The sequence below is a fragment of the Cyprinodon tularosa genome, unplaced genomic scaffold (assembly GCF_016077235.1).
Source record: "Cyprinodon tularosa strain WSP-4 unplaced genomic scaffold, ASM1607723v1 ctg1176, whole genome shotgun sequence".
NCBI lineage: Eukaryota > Metazoa > Chordata > Actinopteri > Cyprinodontiformes > Cyprinodontidae > Cyprinodon > Cyprinodon tularosa.
Genome location: NW_024037977.1, coordinates 43,602 through 67,066, shown reverse-complemented (window position 1 = coordinate 67,066; position 23,465 = coordinate 43,602). Strand labels below are relative to the sequence as shown.

Sequence of the window (23,465 nt, the reverse complement as noted above, 5' to 3'; positions counted from 1 at the left end):
CGTTTAGCTTAAATTGAGAACATTCAGTGAATTGCTTTCAGGTTGGGCCAGAGTAACAGTGTCTGCATGTGTCCTCTCACTTTGCTTCCTCCAGCTCCTCTATCTTCAGCACAGCTTGGGTCTCATATTTGGTTCTCCACTCCACCACCTGACTGTTGGCTTTAGATAAGGCCTTCTGCAGTTCAGCTTTGGCCTCCTGCTCATCCTCCAGCTGCCCCGTCAGCAGACTGCAGTCATGGCGGGACGCTTGCACGGCGTGAGCGAGAGCCACGCGAGCCTTCGGCAGAAACACAAAGCATGACTGTGATCATTCAGCGGTTAGGAGTCAAAGATTGCTCATTGGTTGCTTTTAATGGTGGAACAATGGGGATTGCTTCAGTGTTACCTTGCAGTCTTCCTCCATTTGCTTCTTCAGGTTCTCCGTATCCTGACTAAGGTTAGCCTTGCAGCGCTGCAGCTGACCAATCAGAGCCTCCCGTTCCTCTAGACGCCGGCTGCACTCAGCTGCACTCAACAGCAAAGCATATTAGAACAGTAACGCTGGAAAAGTTTTATTCTCGTCCAGATTAGTCTGAGCTGAAAAGTCGTTCTGTTGCCATGACAACCATCGTCTGGCGTTAACCACGACGGCGTGGGTTGCTCCATGCTGCTGCTTCACCGTTATGCAGATGACACTGAGCTGTTTTCACCACATGACCAACGCTGATTAGGGCACATTTCATTTTACAAACACTGATCAAACATTTATCCATATTCACGCATATAAAATAATAAAAACCCTAACCCTTCAGCCATACTACGCTTAAAGACTGCTCTACATCTGATGTACATCTGCTCTCAGTGGTCCAGGTCTTTCTGGATGATGTCATAGCATATCTAGACATAGCACCTCTCCTGCCTTTATTGGTCTCTGCTTGCTTCCCATAATTCCTGAATCCAGTCCAGGACTTTTCTTCCTGCAGGGAAACATCTGGATTGGCAGCAGCTGTTAGATATTCCTAGAGGAGCAGCAGCCTGTCCTCCTCAAAGCTGGGTTAGGATCTGAACCATTTCAGGCTTTGATAGATCATCATTTAGTGTCATAGAGAGTTAATTACATGAATGGAAATAAAGAGAAAAGCTGTTTACCGGCTTCTGTTAGAGCTCGAGCTTTCTGAGCAGAAACTTCAGCCAGTTGCCTCTGCAGCTCATCAGCTCTGCTCCTGCTTTCATTCAGCTGGTCTTCATACACTCTGCACATCTTCTCCAGAGCCCCCTGAACACCAGAGAGGACGTTAGAATCCTGCGCTGGGGAAGCTCAGGTGTAACAATGAATAAAACTGCTGATAGGGACCCTGACCAAATAACAGGAAAGGAAAAACAGCAGCAGGTTTAAGGAAAACCAGCAAATCTGTGCTAAGAAGCGTGAAAATGCTGGGTTAACGATCATCACCATCTGTGCAGATAAATGTGCTGCTGGATAAAAACTAATATTGAACAGATTACAACCCTTGCAAATAAAGGTAGCAGGAGAAAAACTGTCCTTGATCTGATAAACTTGGAGCATTTACAAGAAATCTTTGAGATGAAAAAGTCAACCAGCAGCTGGGAGGGAGGATCTGCAGTACTGCTGCTTTGTGCACCTAAGGTACAGAGGTGTCAGTAAAGGAGCTCCAGCATTTTTCATCAGCATTCCTGTTCAGACAGAAGCTTTGTTGGTTTTTTTATTCTGCTAAAGCGTTTGTGCTGCAGTTTCACCTTCGCTCGGCTTAGCTGCTCCACGTTAGCCGCCAGGTCATCGGCCTCCAGGCGCATCTCTGTCTTTTCCTTCTCCAGTCTTTGTTTGACTCGCTGCAGAGCGTCTATCTGCTCGCTGAGCTCTGCCACCGTGTCCGAGTGCTTCTTCCTGAGACCGGCTGCTATCGCCTCGTGGTGAAGCCCCGCCTCTTCCAGGTCCCGCCGCATCTTTTGGAAGTCTGCCTCCCGCTTCCTGTTTCACACGGACAGACAGACGGCTGTGAATCAGAACCCCCGACGCTCTGCCCATCTATCCCAGCCCAAAGCCGCCAAGAAAATATAGATAAAAAGAGCAATAAAACACAAATCCTCCAGTTTAGTTCTGTGAATCAAATCTCCTCCTGGATCTTTTTCCTATTTTTAATTGTTTCATTCTCTACCTGTTGAGGGCGATCTGAGCCGCTGAAGCTCCTCCTGCCTCCTCCAGCGTCTCTCCCAGCTCCTCCAGCTCTTTTGCCACGTCGTTCCTCTGGCGTTCCGCCTTGACGCGCCACGCCCGCTCCGCCTCCAGGGTTTCCTCCAGCTCCTCAATGCGGGTCTGCAGGAAAGCGCAGACCTGAGTGAAGCCATGTCTTTCAGGGAAAGATCAGGAGATGTCTGCTTCTCTGACCCACCTGAAGCTCTTTGATTCTTTTTTGAAGCTGAACATTCAAAGTTTGCTCATCCTCCAGCTTTTCATGGACCTGACCCAACTCAAAGTCTTTTCTGTGAAAGAATAAAATCCCAATCATAGATATTAAAGTTGGACCCATTTCCTGTAATGTTTATCTTCACAGGAAGAAAAGAGTTTGTCTTACTTCTTCAATCTGTCCTCCATGTCTTCCCTCTGCTTCTCCAAGTCCTTCACTGAGTCCATGGAGAGCTTCCAGTCCCCCTCCAGTTTCCTCTTGGTACGCTCCAGGTCAGCTCGGGCCTTCTTCTCCTGCTCTAGAGACGTTTCCACCTACCAGAAGGAAGCAGGGTGGATCATTTCCTACCTGGCAGTAAATGGATGACAGCGACGGCGTTGATGAGCTCGTCAGTGAGATCAGACTAGACTAAAACTTTTCTTACGTTTTCCACCTGCTGCTCCAGCCGCGCTTTAACCTTCGCCAGGATGTTGACCTTGTCCTCCTGAGCCTGAAGGTCAATCAGGACCTGCTGGTGAGCCTCCAGGAGGGCAGCTTTTTCTCTGCTCAGTGACGCCACCGATTCATCCAGGACTCGCATCTCATTGGTTAAGTTCTTGACCTGCGAAGAGAGGAGGAGTTTTTCAGCCGGGGGGGGGGTGTGCAGCGAGTAAAGCTGTCTCTGTCGTCCCACACCTTGTTCTCTACACTGTGTCGCTCCTTCTCCACCTTGGCTAGAGTCATTTCCAGGTCGTCCACGTCTCTCTTCAGCATCAGCACCTCCTCCTCCAGCTGACGCTTCCTGGATGTCAGGCTGGCACTCACCTCCTCCTCATCCTCCAAACGCTCCTGCATCTCCTTCAGCTTTGACTCCAGGGAGACTTTAGATTGGATGAGCTGGTTGCAGCGCTCCTCTGCGTCCATCAGGTTGTCCTGCTCCTGGATGGAATAGAAAGATACGTCCACTAATGTCCATAACAGCTGATGTTCTTCCGACCAGCAGGTCTCCTGCTACCCTGAAGGGGTTAAAGGTTCTGCCTCAGTGCAGCAGCTTCATTTCCAGAAGGTCAGAGGATCGACCTGTGCTCTGTGAAAATAAACTCTCCCCGGTCTGCATCAGCAGTCCAGCCCACAGCATCACCGCTCAGAACCGGAGCAAAGAACCAAGCGTTAGCATGACGTCCATCTGCAGTAAGAATACGAGCAATGATTTGGAATAAGACGGTTCATGAAGATCTGACAAAGATAACAGGAGTGAACTGAAGGTCAGTCTACACCTGACCACCCCATGGCCGTCTGCAGGACATCTTCCTGCAGGATCTTCTGCCTTAAAGCAGATCATCTCAGTCCAACAGCAGTTCCAGTTTTCCCAGCTGCTTCATTCGCCTACTTCATGCTGTCATACATGTTTTATCTGATTGGTTTCTTCAGTGGGTCACATTTTCAAAACATGGTTTCAGTTTCTAATCCTTGAGGGAGGGAATATTTTTCAATGGCTGGGTTCATATCTGAACCGGCAAAAGTTTAGCTTATTCCCCTTCACAGGTTGATGATTTTGTTGATGGGGTTGCTAGTTCTCTGCGTATTGCCTTAGACAACGCAGCTCCTTTGAAAATGAAAACCGTTAAAAATAGAAAGCTTGCTCCTTGGTTTAATGCAGAGCTGCGTACTTTGAAGCAAAATGCTAGGAAACTGGAGAGAAAATATCGCTCCACAGGCCTGCGAGAGTCCTTCCTAGTCTGGAAAAATGGTTTACTGCTGTATAAGAGGACCCTTTGTAAAGCAAGAGCAGCATACTTCTCCTCATTAATAGAGGAGAATAAGAATAATCCTAGATTTCTTTTTAATACAGTTGCCAAACTCACCCAGAGCCATAGCTCTGTTGAACCGTCCATTCCACCTGCTCTTAGCAGCAATGACTTTATGGGATTCTTTATAAATAAGATTGATCTTATTAAAAATAAGATCATAAGCACTCCTCTATCCGCGATTGTACCTGAGGTAGTCATGGAATCTGAACTGGGTTTAGACTGCTTTGATCCAGTTGAACTCTCTGAATTAGCAAAATTATTGTCTTCATCTAAGCCTTCAACTTGTATGTTAGATCCAGTTCCAACCAGGTTATTTAAGGAGGTATTCCCTTTGATCTCCTCCTCCATTTTAGATGTGATTAATCTATCTCTGTTACAGGGATATGTACCTAAAGCTTTTAAGGTTGCTGTAATTAAACCTCTGCTTAAGAAACCGTCTCTTGACCCAGATGACTTGGTCAATTATAGACCTATATCCAATCTTCCTTTCTTATCCAAAATTCTTGAGAAAGTAGTTGCCAAACAAGTTTGCGATCACTTCCACCATAATGAACTTTTTGAAGAGTTTCAGTCTGGCTTTAGAGCTCATCATAGCACTGAAACAGCTCTGGTGAAAGTCACTAATGATATTCTCATGGCCTCAGATAATGGACTTGTATCTGTGCTCGTCCTGTTGGATCTTAGTGCTGCATTTGATACAGTTGACCATAATATTCTTTTAGAAAGACTTGAATATTTTGTTGGAATTAAAGGAACAGCACTAGACTGGTTTAAATCTTATCTATCTGATCGAATTCAGTTTGTTCATGTTAATGATAGATCTTCAACACGCTCAAAGGTTACCTGTGGAGTACCACAGGGATCAGTGCTAGGACCAATTCTCTTTACTTTATACATGCTCCCAATTGGTAGAATTATTAGACAGCATGGGATTAATTTCCACTGTTATGCTGATGATACCCAGCTATATCTGTCTATAAATCCAGATGAAGCTAACCCATTACATAGATTACAGGCATGTCTTGAAGACATAAAAACCTGGATGACTCTTAACTTTCTGCTTCTGAATGCAGACAAAACAGAAGTTATAGTCTTTGGACCAGAGTCTCTGAAAAAGAAACTGATTAGCCAGTCACTTCATTTGGATGGGATTAAACTGATTTCAGATAATAAAGTAAAAAATCTTGGTGTTGTTTTTGATCAGGACCTGTCATTTAGGTCCCATATCAAGGAGGTTTCTAGAATTTCCTTCTTTCATCTGAGGAACATTGCAAAAATTAGAAATATCCTGTCCAGGGGTGATGCTGAGAAACTAGTCCATGCATTTGTTACTTCAAGGCTGGACTATTGTAATTCTTTACTATCAGGAAGTCCACAAACTGTAGTTAAAAGCCTTCAGCTGATCCAAAATGCTGCAGCCAGAGTTCTAATGAAAATTAAAAAGAGAGATCATATCTCGCCTATCCTGGCTTCTCTTCATTGGCTTCCTGTTAAATCAAGAATAGAATTTAAAATCCTCCTTCTCACATATAAAGCCTTAAATGGCCAAGCTCCATCTTATATCAGAGATCTGATTGTTCCTTATGTTCCTAACAGAGCACTTCGCTCTCAATCTGCAGGTTTACTAGTGGTTCCTAGAATTTCTAAAAGTAGAATGGGAGGCAGATCTTTTAGTTATCAGGCTCCTCTCCTGTGGAACCAACTACCAGTTTTAGTCCGTGAGGCAGACACCCTGTCTACTTTTAAGGCTAGGCTTAAAACTTTCCTTTTTGATAAAGCTTATAGTTAGAGTGGCTCAGGTTATCCTGAGCTATCTCTATAGTTATGCTGCTATAGGCTTAGACTTCTGGAGGACATAGGGACCCCCATTTCATCATTCTGCTTCATTCTCTCTCTGTTCTCCTATTCTGCAGAATCTGTTAGTTCAATCTCTAACCTTCTGCTCTCTCTGCTTTTCCTCAGAGTAGCTTTGCCTCGTCTGTTCCTGTTTGGCTGTGACGTCATCCTGGAAAGAAACATCAGCTGTGCTGCTTCTATCAACACCCTTGTTTATAGATGTTGGAGATCGGCCTGTTTTCCAGTGTGGTCCTGTTTCTCTGACCGTGACTGAGTGGATGTGCTTTCTTCGTCCTCTGGCATGGGAGCTGCCTTGGAGCTCGTCTGCCTGGCTGTGTGTTTCCTGGACGGGGCCGCCTTTTACAGCTGCTTTTTGTATCTCTGCTTCTGTCTCCTTGAACCCCAGTCGGCCTCGGCAGATGGCCGCTCACACTGAGCCTGGTTCTGCTGGAGGTTTCTTCCTGTTAAAAGGGAGTTTTTCCTCTCCACTGTCGCTACAAGCATGCTTAGTGTGGGGGATTGTATTTGAGTCAATGAGTCAATGCAATCAACTGGTTTTCCTTAGATAGAAAACTTTGTATCAATTTGATCTGGTTGAACTGTAAAGTGCCTTGAGATGACATGTGTTGTGAATTTGGCGCTATATAAATAAACTGAATTGAATTGAATTGAATTGAACCTCTGCTTTTCTTCATCATGTTTTGGGTTCGGGTGATTCTAACCCCAAACATTCAGGGTGACCCATAAAGTCGAAGCCTTGCTTTTAAACCTTCTCTCTCCATTTCCTACAGACTGAATGGAAAAGCTTCAGGATCCCATTAGTAGCAGTGAGAAGAGGCTCTGTCTCCAGAGCTCAGTCATTTCTTTCTTATTATTTTTATAGCTAATTTCCTGTGTAGAATTCTGGCTGGCCAAATATAGAAGCAGCTGTACTGCCTTATATATCCTTATTCGTGGCCTTATAATCCTAGCAGTACATGCTGAAAGTCAAGTATGAGTCTGAGCAATAATAAGGTATCTAATGGCGATTCGTTTGCAGTTAGAGGATATAGTAACAGGTTTTGGCTTAAACAGAGAACGTCTGTATAAACATTTTTCCAGTGCCAGAGGAACCTCTGGCTTCGACCAGCAAACGTGAATTCCAGGAAGCTTTCGACATCATACTCCTGTGCATTTTTAAAGCGATATTGAGACGATAAAACAGCCTGAGATGAAATGAGAGTTGGGGGGAAACTGAGATGTCTGATGATGTAGCGCTGAACTTATGAAGTGTTGAAGGCTGCTGTAGGAATTCAGAATTTAAATAAATGTTTCCCCCCCTCTGGATGATAAAATGATGTGAATCATGTTTCAAGTGTCCTTCTTTCTTTCATAAGGGAATTCTACAGATGAGCTTCCACCATTGGTGCATTGGCCAGAACATGTTTACCTGTAAACTATATGGAATACAACTATTATAGGAAGCAAAGGAAGCTGCTAAAAGTAAATACATCAGAAAATGTACTTGAAACTGTCTACAACATAAAATCATTTAAAAAGGATCAAATCTACAGAAGCCTATGCAGTATCTAAAGACAATACATTTCCATAAATTATAGATTCTATAAATCCTTCAATAGTTAACTAGATGTGTCTCCGTAAAAACGTTTAGTAAAACTAAGGAATCAGCATTCAGACTGGAATCACAATAATTCAGGATGTTTATTGAAGTGGGACGTCCTCTACCCCAGCATAAGGACTAGTTATTTGCTTCACAATTTAGATGTTTTTGTACAAAATGTTCCTTGGATTTTAAATAAAACTCTAATATCCTAAAAGTGAAAGCAACATGTATTTGCCTCCATATATGAGGAAGTTATTTTTTTTTGAGGAAACTAACAAATAATGCTTGAAACAGAACAAAAGAATGAGATCCGGTTCAAGAAGTGAAGAAGCGAGTATAATAAGAGACATTAGAGGTCAGTTATACTTTAGATGATGTTGGATGATTCTATGAGGAGTGTATAATGAAAACTGTTTACTGCACAGAAGATTAATAAAGAAACATCAGAATTCAAAATGCAGACGACAAAAAACTTAAAATTTGGATATCCAGATTTTACAATGCTACATTCACAAAGAAGCTCCTGCTGCTTCGTCTCTGATCCTCATTAAGGTCAGACGTCCAGTAAAGTGAGTCCAGAAGCTTCTGCTGCTCCTGAGTTCGATGCCAGAGAGCAGCTTTGCTATATTAGCTGTGATCAGCGGGTAGAAAGTAGTTAGAATCTATGTTGAAGTGAGAAAGTCCTCCTGAAAACATGGTCTGTGCAGTCAGTTCATCCAGATTACCATCCTGCCTTCAGAGATTATTTCTGTGTCAGACCCCCCCATTCGCGCCGTCACTGGGAATCCCAGCAGCAAAAGGTCAATTTTTCCAACTCCAGCAGCTGCTGCCTTTGAAATGCGCCCCGTGGCTCAGGAGGCGCTGCAGGACCTTTTGTTGCGCCTTGATGCGCGTCAACCATTGACTGCGCATGTAAAGCAGCTCATGCTGCTTAAAGTGCATCTGGTGTGAACGTAGCATTACTGTTATATTGTTGAAAACCTCTAAATTGAACATCAAACCTTGAAGTTTTCAACGACTATAAAAGACTGTTTAAATATTTTCCTTCAGACTTTTGTTGATCCTTTGACTTATTTTCAAAGATTTTTCTGCAGATTAGTTAAAATCTCCATAATGTAGTAGCTGGAGGGGCAAGGCGTTCAGGGATCTGAGGGGCAAACACAGCAGACTGCTGTATGGGCATGAGATGACCTTTGACCTGTCTGTCTGTTTCTAGTTGATCAATGAAATGGAAGTGATGCTGTAGCGTTTCTTACAGCGTGAAGCTGCAGAGCCAGATCCCTCTTCTCCTGGACCATCGCCACCTGCAGCTGCTCCGCTACCTGGCGCTTCGTCTCCGACCTGAGGGGGAGGATCCAAAGAGAACCTCAGGAAAACATTCTCCACAGGTTCCCATCCAATGGGGGACGGTCAGCTGACCTTTCAAATGCCTCCTTCAGCTTAGCAAAGTCCTCTTTCAGAGCGGCCAGTTCCTTCTCCACCTGGGCACTCTTCAGCAGTGGGCGGAGCTTATAGAACAGCATCATCCAGGGCCAAGTCCGCACAGAGAAGAAGGCCCTGATGTTGAACTGGAGGACCATGGAAGCATCCCTGACAGGAGAAGCACAAACCAAACACACCATTAAAAAACCAGTGACCAACCGGCGCTGCAGAACCTGAATGCTCTCAGCAGAGGAGTTCGCTTAACGACCAACAGGATCAGGAAGCATGTGGAGACCAAGCTCGATGGCGGCCATATTGACCTTTTCATCCTCAGCTCCTGCAGCTCCGACCTCATTAGCTTCCCTCGGCACAGGGCCTGGACAGCGGTGATGATGTGGGACAGACGGCTGTCCCTCATGTCCTCCAGCTGTCCCAACAAACCAGCCTTAAAGAAAACCTGAAGAACAGGCAGTCAAGGCCGTGTCATTTAACATTTGATCCGTCAGAATCCAGCAAGATCATCGTACCTTTGTTTGTCCAAACTTGTACTGGGTGTGATCGATGTCCATAGAGCCCAGTAGCTTTTCTGTAGCCCTCCTGCTGTCCATATAGGAGTCCTCTGGGACGGCAGACGGGTTCAGGATCCGATATCTGACAGAAAAAACAGATTCCTTTAACAAACGGAGAGGGATCGTCCTTCTGTCGGTCATCATGTCCAGGTTTTAGCCAGTAAATCCATCAGGATTAAACCACAGACCAGTAGAAACAATGTCTCCATGGCAACACCACGGCTGGGAGCAGAGATCCCATTAGAGCTGCAGCCTGATTAGGTGTAAGGTTGCTGCTGGTTTCCACATCCTATCAACAGCAGCAGTACGCGTGGGGTCTGCAGAGCTGTCCCTGACCTTTGACCCGGACAGGTCCTGGACTGTGGGAGGCGCAGCTCTAATGATCCTTCCTGCAAACCTGATTTTGGACTTTTCAGCTCCTCCCTGCTGGGCCTTCATCTGAACCCCGTCTCTGTGGAGGACCACCTCAGGTCCAGAAGGGGGAGTGGCGGCCTAGTGTCTAGGGCAACGCCCTTGGGTTCCAGAGGTTCTGAGTTCAAGCCCCACTCCCACAGACTGCCACTCTGGGTTCCGGAGCAAAACACTTAACCCACACTGCTCCCCAAGGGGATGGGTTATCTGCTAATCATTGCTTTGTACAGATGGAATGACAATAAAAGCTGGTTGAAGGGTACCGGCCAGTCCTCGGTTCTCCTGGATGGTGGGGGTTCTGGTTGTCCCAGTGAACCAGACAGTCTGTATGAGGACTGGATCAGACGTCTCACCTCAGGAATGTCTCAGCCGAGGTGCGGCAGGGGGCAAGAAGGGGGGGTGGGGGTGGTACACCCTCTGGGGGAGGCCTGAGACACTCCGGAGTGTCCCAATAACAGCTTGGTTGGATCAACGTTCAGAGATGGAAAACGTTCGTCAGAAAGCTGCTTCCACCAATATCAAGTTGGTCCAGATCCCAGGAACTGGATCCAAACCTTAAGTCCATGTTGGCTTGGGAACTCACCGCTGTCTGAATTCAGCATAAATGATCCGGTTTGGAAAGCCTATCCTGCAAATCCGAATCCCCTCCAGGACTCCGTTACACCTCAGCTGATGGAGGACCAGGAAAGGATCCATTACCCCTGGGAAGCAGACACCAGAACCCGTCAAAATGATCTGACTAGCCGGGGATAAAACACACAAGTCTGACTCGTATACCTGGACTCTTGCTCTCGTTGGGGATGATGCAGCGAACAAAGTGAGGCTTAGTGCTGCGGAGATTCGCCATCAGCTTGTTCAGGTTCTCCTGCGAAAGACAAAAAGTGAAGATTTTGTTTCATGGGGAGGGACTTCCTGTCAGTCCTCCTGTCAGACTCGGCTGTTCATCCAACTATCGTTTTAAGAACAATTGATAACTGAACTTTAATGACCTCACAATGGAGGAATTTAACTTTGCATTTAACCAATTCCCTTGGGGAGCAGTGGGCTGCCATTGTGGGTGCCTGGGGAGCAGTGTGGTGTTAAGGGTCTTGCTCAAGGCCTCAGAGTGGCAGTCTGTGGGAGTTGAACTCAGATCTTTTGGATTCCAAGCTCTATGCTCTAACCACTAGGCCATCACTGCCCCTCCCAATTAGGAGCCCATGTTCTTATTTTATAAAACAAGGGTTCCAAAAGCGCATGTTTTATTTTAACTTAATAATTAAGTTGATAGGCAAAACCCTGTTTGGAACATATTAAAGTTAAATACACCGACTGCAGATAGCAGCAGATCTGCATAAATATACGTTTGCAGGGTCAGCCAAACCAGCATCGCCTCCAGCACGACTTCCACTGTCTCCTTAGGTCCGAACGCCCGCCAATCATCCCAGAGATTGATGCTGGAACTCTGAAGATGGCGTTCAAGACTTCAGGAAGAAGCGTTCTAACCACGCTCCACTGCTCATCAACAGCTCAGCTGTAGAGGTGGTCAGCAGCACCACATTCATCACAGACACCCTCACCTGGACTGGAAACACCACCTCACTGGTCCAAAGGGCCCAGAAGCGCTTGGACTTCAGAAAAGACAAGACACAGCAAGGCAGGGACAGGCAGGGGGGGGGAGGGGGGCGGGAGCAGCAGGAAAATGCTTTTCCAGGCCTTAGTCTAATTGGATCTAGATTTTTCTAAATGAACATGCAGATGTTGCTTCCATTGATTGAGCCTGGGTTTTCACACACATCTGTGCGTAAAAACATCTGACATCTGTCGGCTCCTCAGTCATAACGTTTTCACCCTCTTATGACTGATACCAATATTCTCAGAGGGGAACCTTGGTGAGCTGGGAGGTCAGGTCACTGAATCAGTGTAAAAACTGTATTTACACACCTGAAACTGCTTCATATAAATAGTACATTTCTTCAGGAGGCACATCTGAGCAGAAAAACTAACTTTTCCTTCTAATTTCCACTCACAGCCTGAGGGCAGCTATTCTGATAAAAAAGCTTCATTTATTTTTCCGTTGTAGGGAACAGTTGGCCTTTGATCCAGGCATGGCCCTGGAATGTCCTCTCTGTCTGAGAGTCACTGAAGGCATATTTACCAGGTCAGGTTTGGCTCTAAGCAGAGTATAGTGATCAGACCAGACTTAAGGAAAGACCAAAAGAGATTCTAGGGCTACAAACGTCTCCTTCTGCAAAGTTTATGTCCCTGCAGACGAGGTTTAATCTTCTATCGGTGGGAAAAGCTGAGGATCAGATCTATACATCAAAGCTTTTATTAGCACAGATTCTCACCAGTTTAGAGAACTGCTAATCAGATCTTCCCTGAGCTCTATCTCCCCGTCTGAGGACGTTAAATAAATTTGAACATTTTTTCTTGCAAGAAATGCCTCTGCCTCAGCTTCCTGACTCCTCAAGACCCTCCTCCTTCAGACTCCATGGTGCGTTCTACAGGGTAATCTTTACAGACGACATCAGTCAATAAAACGGGACATGTCTGGAACGTTTAGAGATTGTGTCAAAAATTAGAAAATATTTTATCCCTGGTAGAAAAACTGCCAGCAACATAAATAAACCCGGCAGCCTTGTTCTGAGCATCCTGGTGACATGACACCAGAAAAGATACAACGGAATTATCTCGTTAGATTTTATCCTTTCAGTTCACTAACCTTGTGAATCTGTGAAACAGTCTGGAAAGATGCAGCCTTTCTCCTCCTCTGTTTGGTCTCCCCCTTGTGGTCTGCAGCTGTCATAACAGATACCAGGGCAATGGTTGCTGGCTGGGTCAGTGGCCGCTGGTTAGATGGTCATTCAGTGACTTACCTGTTTCAGAGCACAGGTAGGTCTCATAAAGCGCAGCCATGAGCTTATTGGATGATTTCTGGAACAAAGTGACCACCGTCTCATTCAGAGGATCTCTGTTCTTATCCAGCCAACCTGTGATGTTATACGGAACCTAAATCCACAGAGAAGATGTTAGCAGAAAATCCAACCACCATCCAACCACCATCCAACCACCATCCGACCACAATCCAACCACCATCCAACCACCAGCCAACCATCCCACCACCATCCAACCATCCCACCACCATCCAACCACCATCCACCCACCATCCAACCACCACCCACCCACCATCCATCCATCCATCCATCCATCCAACCACCATCCAACCACCATCCGACCACAATCCAACCACCATCCAACCACCAGCCAACCATCCCACCACCATCCAACCATCCCACCACCATCCAACCACCACCCACCCACCATCCATCCATCCATCCATCCACCCACCATCCAACCACCACCCACCCACCATCCATCCATCCATCCATCCATCCAACCACCATCCAACCACCATCCGACCACAATCCAACCACCATCCAACCACCAGCCAACCATCCCACCACCATCCAACCATCCCACCACCATCCAACCACCACCCACCCACCATCCATCCATCCATCCATCCAACCACCATCCAACCACCATCCGACCACAATCCAACCACCATCCAACCACCAGCCAACCATCCCACCACCATCCAACCATCCCACCACCATCCAACCACCATCCACCCACCATCCAACCACCACCCACCCACCATCCATCCATCCATCCATCCATCCATCCAACCACCATCCAACCACCATCCGACCACCATCCAACCACCACCCACCCACCATCCATCCATCCATCCATCCAACCACCATCCAACCACCATCCGACCACCATCCAACCACCACCCACCCACCATCCATCCATCCATCCATCCAACCACCATCCAACCACCATCCAACCACCATCCAACCACCATCCATCCATCCATCCATCCATCCATCCATCATCTATCGGTCCACCCACCACTCCAGCGTAGTGAACCAGCTCAAAGTGCGTCTCATATTTGCGCTTCCTGTCAGGCCGTGGTCTTTGGAAGTTAGGAGATTTTCCCAGATGATTGTCATATAACTTGGTTTTGAAGCTGTGGTCGGTGGATTTGGGGAACATGCACTCCTCCTCCATGATGGACAGGATTCCCATTGGCTTTACACACAAACAACAGCAGCTTACTGTGATTGGATGTAGACTGTCTCTTCCTTTCAAAAATGTTCAAAAACAATCTATTGGACTTTGTTTCCAAATTTAAAGATGTTTCTCTTCCATCCAGGAAGCTTTTTCAATTAAAAATGTCAGAAATGGTGTTGAGTTCCAGGTTGTATAGAGTTGACCAAAAACGGTCCACCCCTTTGCAATGGCGGTTTATACAGTAGGTCTGGGCTACTAAAGCCTGGAACTCAACGCTCTTTCTGACATTTTGAATTGAAAAAGCTTCCTGGATGGAAGAGAAACATCTTCAAACTTGGAAACAAAGTCCAGTGGATTGATTTGAACTTTTCTGTAATAACTATGATCTGGATAACTTAGAATCTTCACCAGCATGCTGTGTCTCCGTCCTCCTCCAGGTAACGCCAGACTTACCCTCTCTATCAGGTCGATGCAGGCCTGTAAGTCCAGGCCATAGTCTATGAAGGTCCACTCAATCCCTTCAGTCTTGTACTCCTCCTGCTCCAGGATGAACATGTGGTGGTTGAAATACTGCTGCAGCTTCTCGTTGGTGAAGTTGATGCACAACTGTTCAAAGCTGTTGAGCTGTGGGAGAAGGTGCACATGATGTCTGCAGTTCCTAGACTAGTAATTAAGCGTCATGAAAAGCTGATCATTTGAAAATAACTTCCTAAAACTTTGGCAGGTCCTCCTTAAAACTGTTCATCTCCAGCATAGGGTTTTATAGGCCTTTACTTTGAAAGCAGTAATATAGCTAGTATATATCAGTAGATTAGTACTTTCTAATGATCTCAGTGGGTTCTCCTGGTGGAAGCAGGTTTGATATCAGAACGTTCAAAAAGCTTAAGCAAAGCTATTGATTATGAAAGCTAAAGTATCCAGTCCTTTGAAGGTTCTGGAAGCTGTCTAGAACCTGAACTTCCTGTTTGTTGGTCTGATTCTTGTTTTACCTCAAAGATCTCGAACCCAGCAATGTCCAGCACTCCTATGAAGTACTGACGAGGCAGAGCGGTGTACAGAGACAGGTTGATTCGTTCCACCATCCACTTGAACATTCGGTCGTACGTGGCTTTGGCCAGAGCTGCCACCGCGTAGTTCACCTGGGGCCGGGCACAGGCGGGAACCACTCATTCAAGTCCACTTTATGTGAATCAGAGATGAATCTCCTGGTTACCTGCTCCACAGTCTGCCCTCTCACTATGAACTCATTTCCAACTTTCACTCTTGGGTTCAGGAGTCCCTTCAGCAGCTCGGAGGAGCTGATGCCCATCAGGTACGCTGCCTTGTCAGCACCTGGATGCAAGACAGAGAAAGAACAAAGAACCTTCTGGCACGCTGCACAGACACTGAATGCAGGGGAATATCTGCAATGAGTGAACGCAATCAGCTGCTTTCCCTTAGATAGAAAACTTTGAACCTTTAATGTGACTGGATGATCTGGTTGAACTGTCTCTATAAAGTGACCTGAGAAGACATGGTGTGAATTGGAGCTATAGAAATAAACTGAATTCAACGGGAAGCTGATGAAATGTTTCTGGATCATCTGACTCTCTGCTTTGGAAGCAGATATTAGGCTTTAAGGAACGATGCATCTGGGCTCAGCTCTGCAGCCCTTAGAGATCATGATGGAAGGACAAATCTAGGGTTTGAAATCTATGATCCTGAACCAAATGGCCTCAGACCTGCTAATATTTCATCCATTGTCCTGATCTGCTGCTTTGGGTTTTATGGTTCAGTTCAGGTTTTCAGTTATGCTTTTATTCATGTTATTCTAGGTGGAGGGGCGGCCTAGTGGTTAGGGCATAGAGCTCAGAATCCTGAGGTTGAGAGTTCCAAACCCACTCCCACAGTCTGCCACTCTGGGTCCCTGAGCAAGACCTTAACTCCACCCCCCCATTTTTTTTTTCTTGGTGTTTTTTTAAGTTCTCTTTGATTGCATTCAGTATTTATTTAATATTTGCTCTAGTTTTTCATATGTATTGTCTTTTCTCTTTGAGTTTTTATGGCACTAGCAGCTCCTTTTTATCAACAGTAGGCTGACAGGAAAAGGGTATAAGAGAAGGGAGAGACATGCGCGAAAAGGACCACAGATTGCAACCTGGGTCGGCCACGTCGAGAACTAAAGCCTCCCTACGAGGGTAGCGTGCGCTAACCACTGCACCACCAAAGCACGCCATCATATGTATTGTCTTCTGTCATTTCTAGATTAGGTTTTCTCACAGCATAGTAGTAAAATGAGTCAATCCAGGCTTTTCCCCATAGTTTAGTTTTCACTCAGTCATCCACTTTAACAGTAACACTCATCCCATCCACCCTGGGTCCTGTTTCCCATTTACCTTTACATGAGCTAACATTTTGGATGAGCTCTAACAAGGCCTGAAGCAGAACCAGAGCTTCTTTGTCACAAAGATACATGTTCCTGTTTATTTTGTTAATTTCTATCGAAACTTCAAATTAATTCAGAGTTTATTTCTAGCAGGAAACTTCCTGCAGAGCTGATGCAAATGACAGGATGATGATGGAGGCTGCATCTTTCAGGTCTTAAACCTCTTCTTTTTGTAACTTTGTATCGTCCACCAGGTCCTTACTCTGAATGTTTAGATGAGTTTTCAGAGTTCCTTTCTGATTTGGTATTAAATACTGACAGGGTCATCATAGTGGGAGATTTTAACATCCATGCTGACATTGAAGGCGATAGCTTAAGAGCAGCCTTTAATGCTATCTTAGACACTATTGGCTTTGTTCAAAATGTGAATAGTCCCACGCATTCTCATCTTCATACTTTGGATCTTGTGCTGACATACGGCATAGAATGTGAAGAAATAACAGTATTTCCTCACAACCCTGTCCTCTCTGACCACTTTCTAATAACCTTCAGGATTACTTTAACAGAGTTCTCCTCCCCCAAAAGAAGGTTACATTTTAGTAGATCTTTATCAGATAGAGCAGTAAGAAATTTTAAAGAATCTGCTTCACTTTCTCTCTCCTCTGTGTCGCTGAGCAGTGCTGCAGAGTGCAAAAGCTTAGCTTATTCCCCTTCACAGGTTGATGATTTTGTTGATGGGGTTGCTACTATTGTAATTCTTTACTATCAGGAAGTCCACAAACTGTAGTTAAAAGCCTTCAGCTGATCCAAAATGCTGCAGCCAGAGTTCTGATGAAAATGAAAAAGAGAGATCATATCTCTCCTATCCTGGCTTCTCTTCATTGGCTTCCTGTTAAATCCAGAATAGAATTTAAAATCCTCCTTCTCACATATAAAGCCTTAAATGGCCAAGCTCCATCTGATATCAGAGATCTGATTGTTCCTTATGTTCCTAACAGAGCACTTCGCTCTCAATCTGCAGGTTTACTAGTGGTTCCTAGAATTTCTAAAAGTAGAATGGGAGGCAGATCTTTTAGTTATCAGGCTCCTCTCCTGTGGAACCAACTACCAGTTTTAGTCCGTGAGGCAGACACCCTGTCTACTTTTAAGGCTAGGCTTAAAACTTTCCTTTTTGATAAAGCTTCTAGTTAGGGTGGCTCAGGTTATCCTGAGCTATCTCTATAGTTCTGCTGCTATAGGCTTAGACTGCTGGAGGACATAGGGACCCCTTTTTCATCATTCTGCTTCATTCTATCTCTATTCTCCCACTCTGCAGAATCTGTTAGTTCAATCTCTAACGTTCTGCTCTCTCTGCTTTTTCTCATAGTAGCTTCATCTGGTCTGTTCCTGTTTGGCTGTGACTCCATCCTGGAGAGAAATATCAGCTGTGCTGCTGCCATCAACACCTTTGTTTCTAGATGTTGGAGCTTGGCCTGTTTTCCAGTGTAGTCCTGTTTCTCTGACTGTGACTAACTGGATGTGCTCTCTTCATCCTCTGACATGGGAGCTGGCTCGGAGCTCGTCTGCCTGGCTGTGTGTTTCCTGGACGGGGCCGCCTGTGGAGCTGGTTGACAGTTGCCTTTTGTATCTATGCTTCTTTTTCTATGTCTGCTTCTGTCTCCTTGAACCCCAGTGGGCCTCAGCAGATGGCCGCTCACACTGAGCCTGGTTCTGCTGGAGGTTTCTTCCTGTTCAAAGGGAGTTTTTCCTCTCCACTGTCGCTACAAGCATGCTTAGTGTGAGGGATTGCTGAAGAGTCAATGAGTCGATGCAATCAGTTGGTTTTTGCTTAGATAGAAAACTTTGAATCAATCTGACTGGATGATCTGGTGAACTGGAAAGTGACCTGAGATGACGTGTAGTAAATTGGCGCTATAGAAATAAACTGAATAGAATTGAATCTATATTATTCCTGATAAGAAAACAGATTTAGCCTTTAATTAGGAGACATGCTAGCTTCTATAAACACCTACTTTCTGTTCCATCAGCCTCCGCCTGCTCCTCTCTCTGTTTCTTCTTGAACTTCAGGTTCCCGAAGTGCATGATGGCTCCAACGATTTTATAGCAGCCATACTTCTCCTCTGGAGTGAAGCCCAGTGTGTCCATGGCTCGCTGCGCACAAGCAGACAGGAATCACAGTTTACTTCTCAGCGAAAGGTGTGTGTGGGGGTGGGGGGGTGGTGGGGAGGGTTGGGGGGTCTGAGGAGGGTCTCCTACGTCAGTGAGGATCAGCTCCTGGTCGTCACAGATCCCCTCCACCGTGGTCACCCCCTGGGAGCAGAAGTGATAGTCGTACGGGTTGGTCGTCACCAGCAGCATGTCTGCAACACATTGATCACATTATCAGGTCAAATCATTGTGTTTGAATCCAAAACGCACTGGGCAACATTTCTTCATTGTTAGTAGAAACACATGATGCCTTCAGGGCCCTTTATTTTCCTAGGGGATTAAAATCTGTAAATAATGATTATCTAATTGAAATTAAAATGACTCCAAATTCAAAAAAAAGCAAATAAATGCAGTTTATTTAAAATAAGATATCTCACTTTAATAGGTTTGTTAGTTAATGACTTGATTTGTGATAATCACATTGACTTGTGTTGCCTTACAGAAACCTGGCTGCAGCAAGAGGATTATGTGAGCATAAATGAGGCAACTCCTTCAAGCTATTTAAATTTTCACATCCCCAGAAGTTCTGGGCGAGGAGGAGGAGTAGCAGCAATCTTCCAGTCTGACTTACTGATTACTCCCAAAACAATTAATACCTACAACTCTTTTGAACATTTAACCCTTAATTTCCCTGATCCAAATTTCAAGGCAAGAAAACCTCTTCTTTTTGTAACTTTGTATCGTCCACCAGGTCCTTACTCTGAATTTTTAGATGAGTTTTCAGAGTTCCTTTCTGATTTGGTATTAAATACTGACAGGGTCATCATAGTGGGAGATTTTAACATCCATGCTGACATTGAAGGCGATAGCTTAAGAGCAGCCTTTAATGCTATCTTAGACACTATTGGCTTTGTTCAAAATGTGAATAGTCCCACGCATTCTCATCTTCATACTTTGGATCTTGTGCTGACATACGGCATAGAATGTGAAGAAATAACAGGATTTCCTCACAACCCTGTCCTCTCTGACCACTTTCTAATAACCTTCAGGATTACTTTAACAGAGTTCTCCTCCCCCAAAAGAAGGTTACATTTTAGTAGATCTTTATCAGATAGTGCAGTTATAAATTTTAAAGAATCTGCTTCACTTTCTCTCTGCTCTGTGTCACTGAGCAGTGCTGCAGAGTGCAAAAGCTTAGCTTATTCCCCTTCACAGGTTGATGATTTTGTTGATGGGGTTGCTAGTTCTCCGCGTATTGCCTTAGACAACGCAGATCCTTTGAAAATGAAAAACATTGAAAATAGAAAACTGGCTCCTTGGTTTAATGCAGAGCTGCGCAGTTTGAAGCAAAATGCTAGGAAACTGCAGAGAAAATATCGCTCCACAGGCCTGCGGGAGTCCTTCCTAGTCTGGAAAAATAGTTTACTGCTGTATAAGAGGACCCGTTGTGTCCGTCTCCTTGAACCCCAGTGGGCCTCAGCAGATGGCCGCTCACACTGAGCCTGGTTCTGCTGGAGGTTTCTTCCTGTTCAAAGGGAGTTTTTCCTCTCCACTGTCGCTACAAGCATGCTTAGTGTGAGGGATTGCTGAAGAGTCAATGAATCGATGCAATCAGCTGGTTTTCCTTAGATAGAAAACTTTGAATCAATCTGACTGGATGATCTGGTGAACTGGAAAGTGACCTGAGATGACATGATGGGAATTGGTGCTATAGAAATACACTGAATAGAATTAAATAAAACTTGAAGCAATCTGACTGGATGGTCTAATTGGTCTGGATCTATGAAGTGACCTGAGATGACATTTATTGTGAATTGGAGCATAGAAAGAATTTTATGCTCTCAAAGATAATAAAGTAAACAGGAAAGTCCTGATTAAGTTTAATTCTTTTTTCACATGAATATTAAATCAATGAGGAGTCAAAGGGAAACTACTGTGTGTGAAAACCATTTCCAGACCAAAGCCTGTGTATAACGTTGATGTGTCAGCTGCTGTCATGTTTGTTATCACTGATGATGTCATCATGTGGACGTGGTCACCTTGCAGCTCTGGCTTTTGATTGGACAGAATCTGGTAGTAGATGTGGTAGCTTCTCTCTCCTGGTTGCTGAAACACGACTCTGGATTTTTCCAGAAGATCTGAGGGAATAAAGGTTGAAATCATGACCTGCATTGTTTTTTATGAATCTGAGAAATATTCTGGGTAAAATGATAACTTCCTGCTCACTGGTTGCATAGTTTGGCAGCAGAGGATCTAGAAGCACTACAAGCTCCATACATCATAAAATCTAGAGCTGCTGTGTAATAATCCAACTCACAGATGTTGACGTCAGCAGAAGCCAACTTCCCACTTGGACCAAAATGAATCCTGATGAACTTTCCCTGGAATACCCAATCAGAGACAACCATCAGGAGTCTGCAGCACCCTGTCATTGGCCGATCAGATAACTGGACTCACAAAGCGAGACGAGTTGTCATTCCGGATGGTTTTGGCATTTCCAAATGCCTCCATTGCTGGATTGGCTTCAACGATCTGGTCCTCTAAGGAGCGCTGAGGGGAAGCAGAGTCCAGCAGGCTGCAGGAAACTCAGCTGAACACAACAAGATGCTACCGAAGGGCAACAAAAACAAAGTACTTACTTCTCTCTTCACATTTCCTCCCAGAGCAGCAACGGTTGCTAGGTACTGGATCACCCTCTTGGTGTTGACAGTTTTTCCTGCTCCGGACTCTCCGCTGATGAAGAACGCAGAGAAACAGGAGCGGTCTGAAGGTCAGGAAGGCGGTTCTACTGCTGATTTCCTGATGTGTTTACATGATGCTGAATGGTGAGAAAACCAACTGTCTTCCTCTAAATTAATTGATTAAAGTGTTTCTAAGGCCAACATGGCAGCCATCAGGGGAGTGCTCCATCTTATTCTGACTCTTTTTCAATCAAACACCAGGAGCTCCCTCCCCTTCATATAATGGCTTTACAATTTAATTATGGCGCCCCCTATTGACTGATTATATTTTGTTTTTACACTTTGCTAAAATAGCCAGAAAGGTCAGCATTTCTGGAGCAGAGGGATAAACAGGAAAAAGTCTAGATGATGAAGCCAGCAGAGATGGCAAAAGTACTCACTTTCCGTACTTGAGTAAAAGTACAGATACTTGTGTTAAAAAATACTCTGGTAAAAGTGGAAGTACTGATTAAACTTCTTTACTCAAGTAAAAGTAACAAAGTACAGGCTTGTAAATTTACTTAAAGTATAAAAGTAAAAGTAGAAACCACTTTTTTCATGCCGTTGCCTACATTTTAAATGGATGTCTGCCAATAGGACTAGATCTCCGTTGTGTTCATTTTCAATCATCTCGTCGTCCATGCTACTATGCTAACGCCACCGCCACCAAGCTGCAATGATTCGCCGCCAATGAATACCGCCGAATCTGTCGATTCATCTTGTAGTGGTGCGTCAAATGCAACGTAGATTCCCATCCAATTAGATCGAATTTGGTATTGATGACGTGAAAAATAATAACGGTAACTCAATTGAAATGATTCGAAACTAAAGTAACGAGACAATTTTTTAAAATGTAAGGAGTAGAAAGTACAGATATTTGTGTAAAAATGTAAGGAGTAGAAGTCAAAAGTTGCCATAAAGTAAAGTAAAAATATCAGAAACATCTACTTGAGTACAGTAACAAAGTATTTGTACTTCGTTACTTCCCATCTCTGGAAGCCAGTAAAGCTGATGGTTAGGGTCAGTCAGTACGGCCAGCAGGTGGCAGCACTGTACAAATGTTCACGTCTGCTGATCACACCCAGTGGAATAATTATTTTATGGATCAAAACGAACAAAGTAAACATTTTCAGGATCAAAATGAGGTGTAAATTGTTTTATATCAAGATGGCAAATTTATAGATTTGGTGTTTTTTTTGAAAGGACCTAATCTCAGCTCAAGCAGCTAAGTTTTAGGACCTGCTGTGATACAAAGCAGCTTCTACATGAGACTCCTCAGGGAGAGCAAAGACAACATTGACTTCTTTCCTCAACCATTGCTCCCGGTGAGGATTCATGAGCTGTAAAACACACTTTCTGCTAAATCTCTCCCTGGGTTTGCAGAGCAAAGACTGGAACTATATGGATCTACGGCCTTTAATCCAGGCCATCCTAACATTCAGCAACACAGCCTGCGCTAAGATTTCCTGAACTTTGGTGATGCCTCACCTTTACAAAATGATCAGCATGATTACATGTCTGGAAAAATCAGGAGAAATGTTTCCAGCAAAAGAATTGGGGTTTTAGATTATTTTTATGTTTTAACAGTCATGCAAGCTAAAAATAAGCTAAAGGTACGCCACGCTGACATGTTTTAAGAACATAAAGCTCCACAAACTGTTACTTCACCAAGGGATTAAACACTAATATAATATTAACATGTATATGTTTCCTCTCATGCTTATTGCATTTAATTGTTTAAATATGTCCAAAGAGTCCGTTAAGATGAGTCCCCTCACGTCTGCTAGCTTCTAGCTCCGTTTGTCACGACCTGATCTGTAGCATCAGCCCATTTCTGCATCCAGAAATACATCCAGATTCCCCTCCATTGTGCTTTAGAAAAATAACGTCTTTCTTTCTAATTATAATAACTGTACAAAACTATAATGTGTAAAGTGTTAATAATATCTGCATTTACAGGCTTCCTGTTATATTACTCGTCTGTGCCGTTGTCCAGGAAACAGGATCCTACCCTCAGTCAGAAGCTGGCATCGGATATTTCGGTTAATAGAGTCATTTTGTTTTGCATATAGTGCAAAATCTAAGGAAAGGCCCAAATAAAATGCAAGTAATCATATTTTGCCAGACTGCTCTG

General features: G+C 44.5%; 1 protein-coding gene across 1 annotated transcript in view; it reads right to left on the bottom strand.

Annotated features, from left to right (window-relative positions):
- The window catches only part of LOC119799208 (myosin-7B-like), a 39,467-nt gene that overhangs the window by 7,434 nt on the left and 8,568 nt on the right, over window positions 1-23,465 (bottom strand). The window contains exons 7-33 of the mRNA XM_038309016.1: window positions 21,251-21,344; window positions 21,069-21,161; window positions 20,929-20,992; window positions 20,651-20,749; window positions 18,720-18,823; window positions 18,476-18,614; window positions 15,312-15,430; window positions 15,088-15,237; window positions 14,552-14,722; window positions 13,937-14,116; window positions 12,895-13,027; window positions 12,741-12,817; window positions 10,814-10,901; window positions 10,620-10,737; window positions 9,584-9,707; window positions 9,377-9,513; window positions 9,054-9,224; window positions 8,891-8,975; window positions 3,081-3,323; window positions 2,830-3,006; window positions 2,574-2,719; window positions 2,391-2,481; window positions 2,157-2,314; window positions 1,738-1,969; window positions 1,129-1,255; window positions 386-504; window positions 81-277 (exon numbers count right to left, since the gene is read on the bottom strand). Of these exons, the coding sequence (XP_038164944.1) occupies window positions 81-277; window positions 386-504; window positions 1,129-1,255; window positions 1,738-1,969; window positions 2,157-2,314; window positions 2,391-2,481; window positions 2,574-2,719; window positions 2,830-3,006; window positions 3,081-3,323; window positions 8,891-8,975; window positions 9,054-9,224; window positions 9,377-9,513; window positions 9,584-9,707; window positions 10,620-10,737; window positions 10,814-10,901; window positions 12,741-12,817; window positions 12,895-13,027; window positions 13,937-14,116; window positions 14,552-14,722; window positions 15,088-15,237; window positions 15,312-15,430; window positions 18,476-18,614; window positions 18,720-18,823; window positions 20,651-20,749; window positions 20,929-20,992; window positions 21,069-21,161; window positions 21,251-21,344 (3,636 nt within the window). The remainder of the gene's footprint in view (window positions 1-80; window positions 278-385; window positions 505-1,128; window positions 1,256-1,737; window positions 1,970-2,156; window positions 2,315-2,390; window positions 2,482-2,573; window positions 2,720-2,829; window positions 3,007-3,080; window positions 3,324-8,890; window positions 8,976-9,053; window positions 9,225-9,376; window positions 9,514-9,583; window positions 9,708-10,619; window positions 10,738-10,813; window positions 10,902-12,740; window positions 12,818-12,894; window positions 13,028-13,936; window positions 14,117-14,551; window positions 14,723-15,087; window positions 15,238-15,311; window positions 15,431-18,475; window positions 18,615-18,719; window positions 18,824-20,650; window positions 20,750-20,928; window positions 20,993-21,068; window positions 21,162-21,250; window positions 21,345-23,465) is intronic.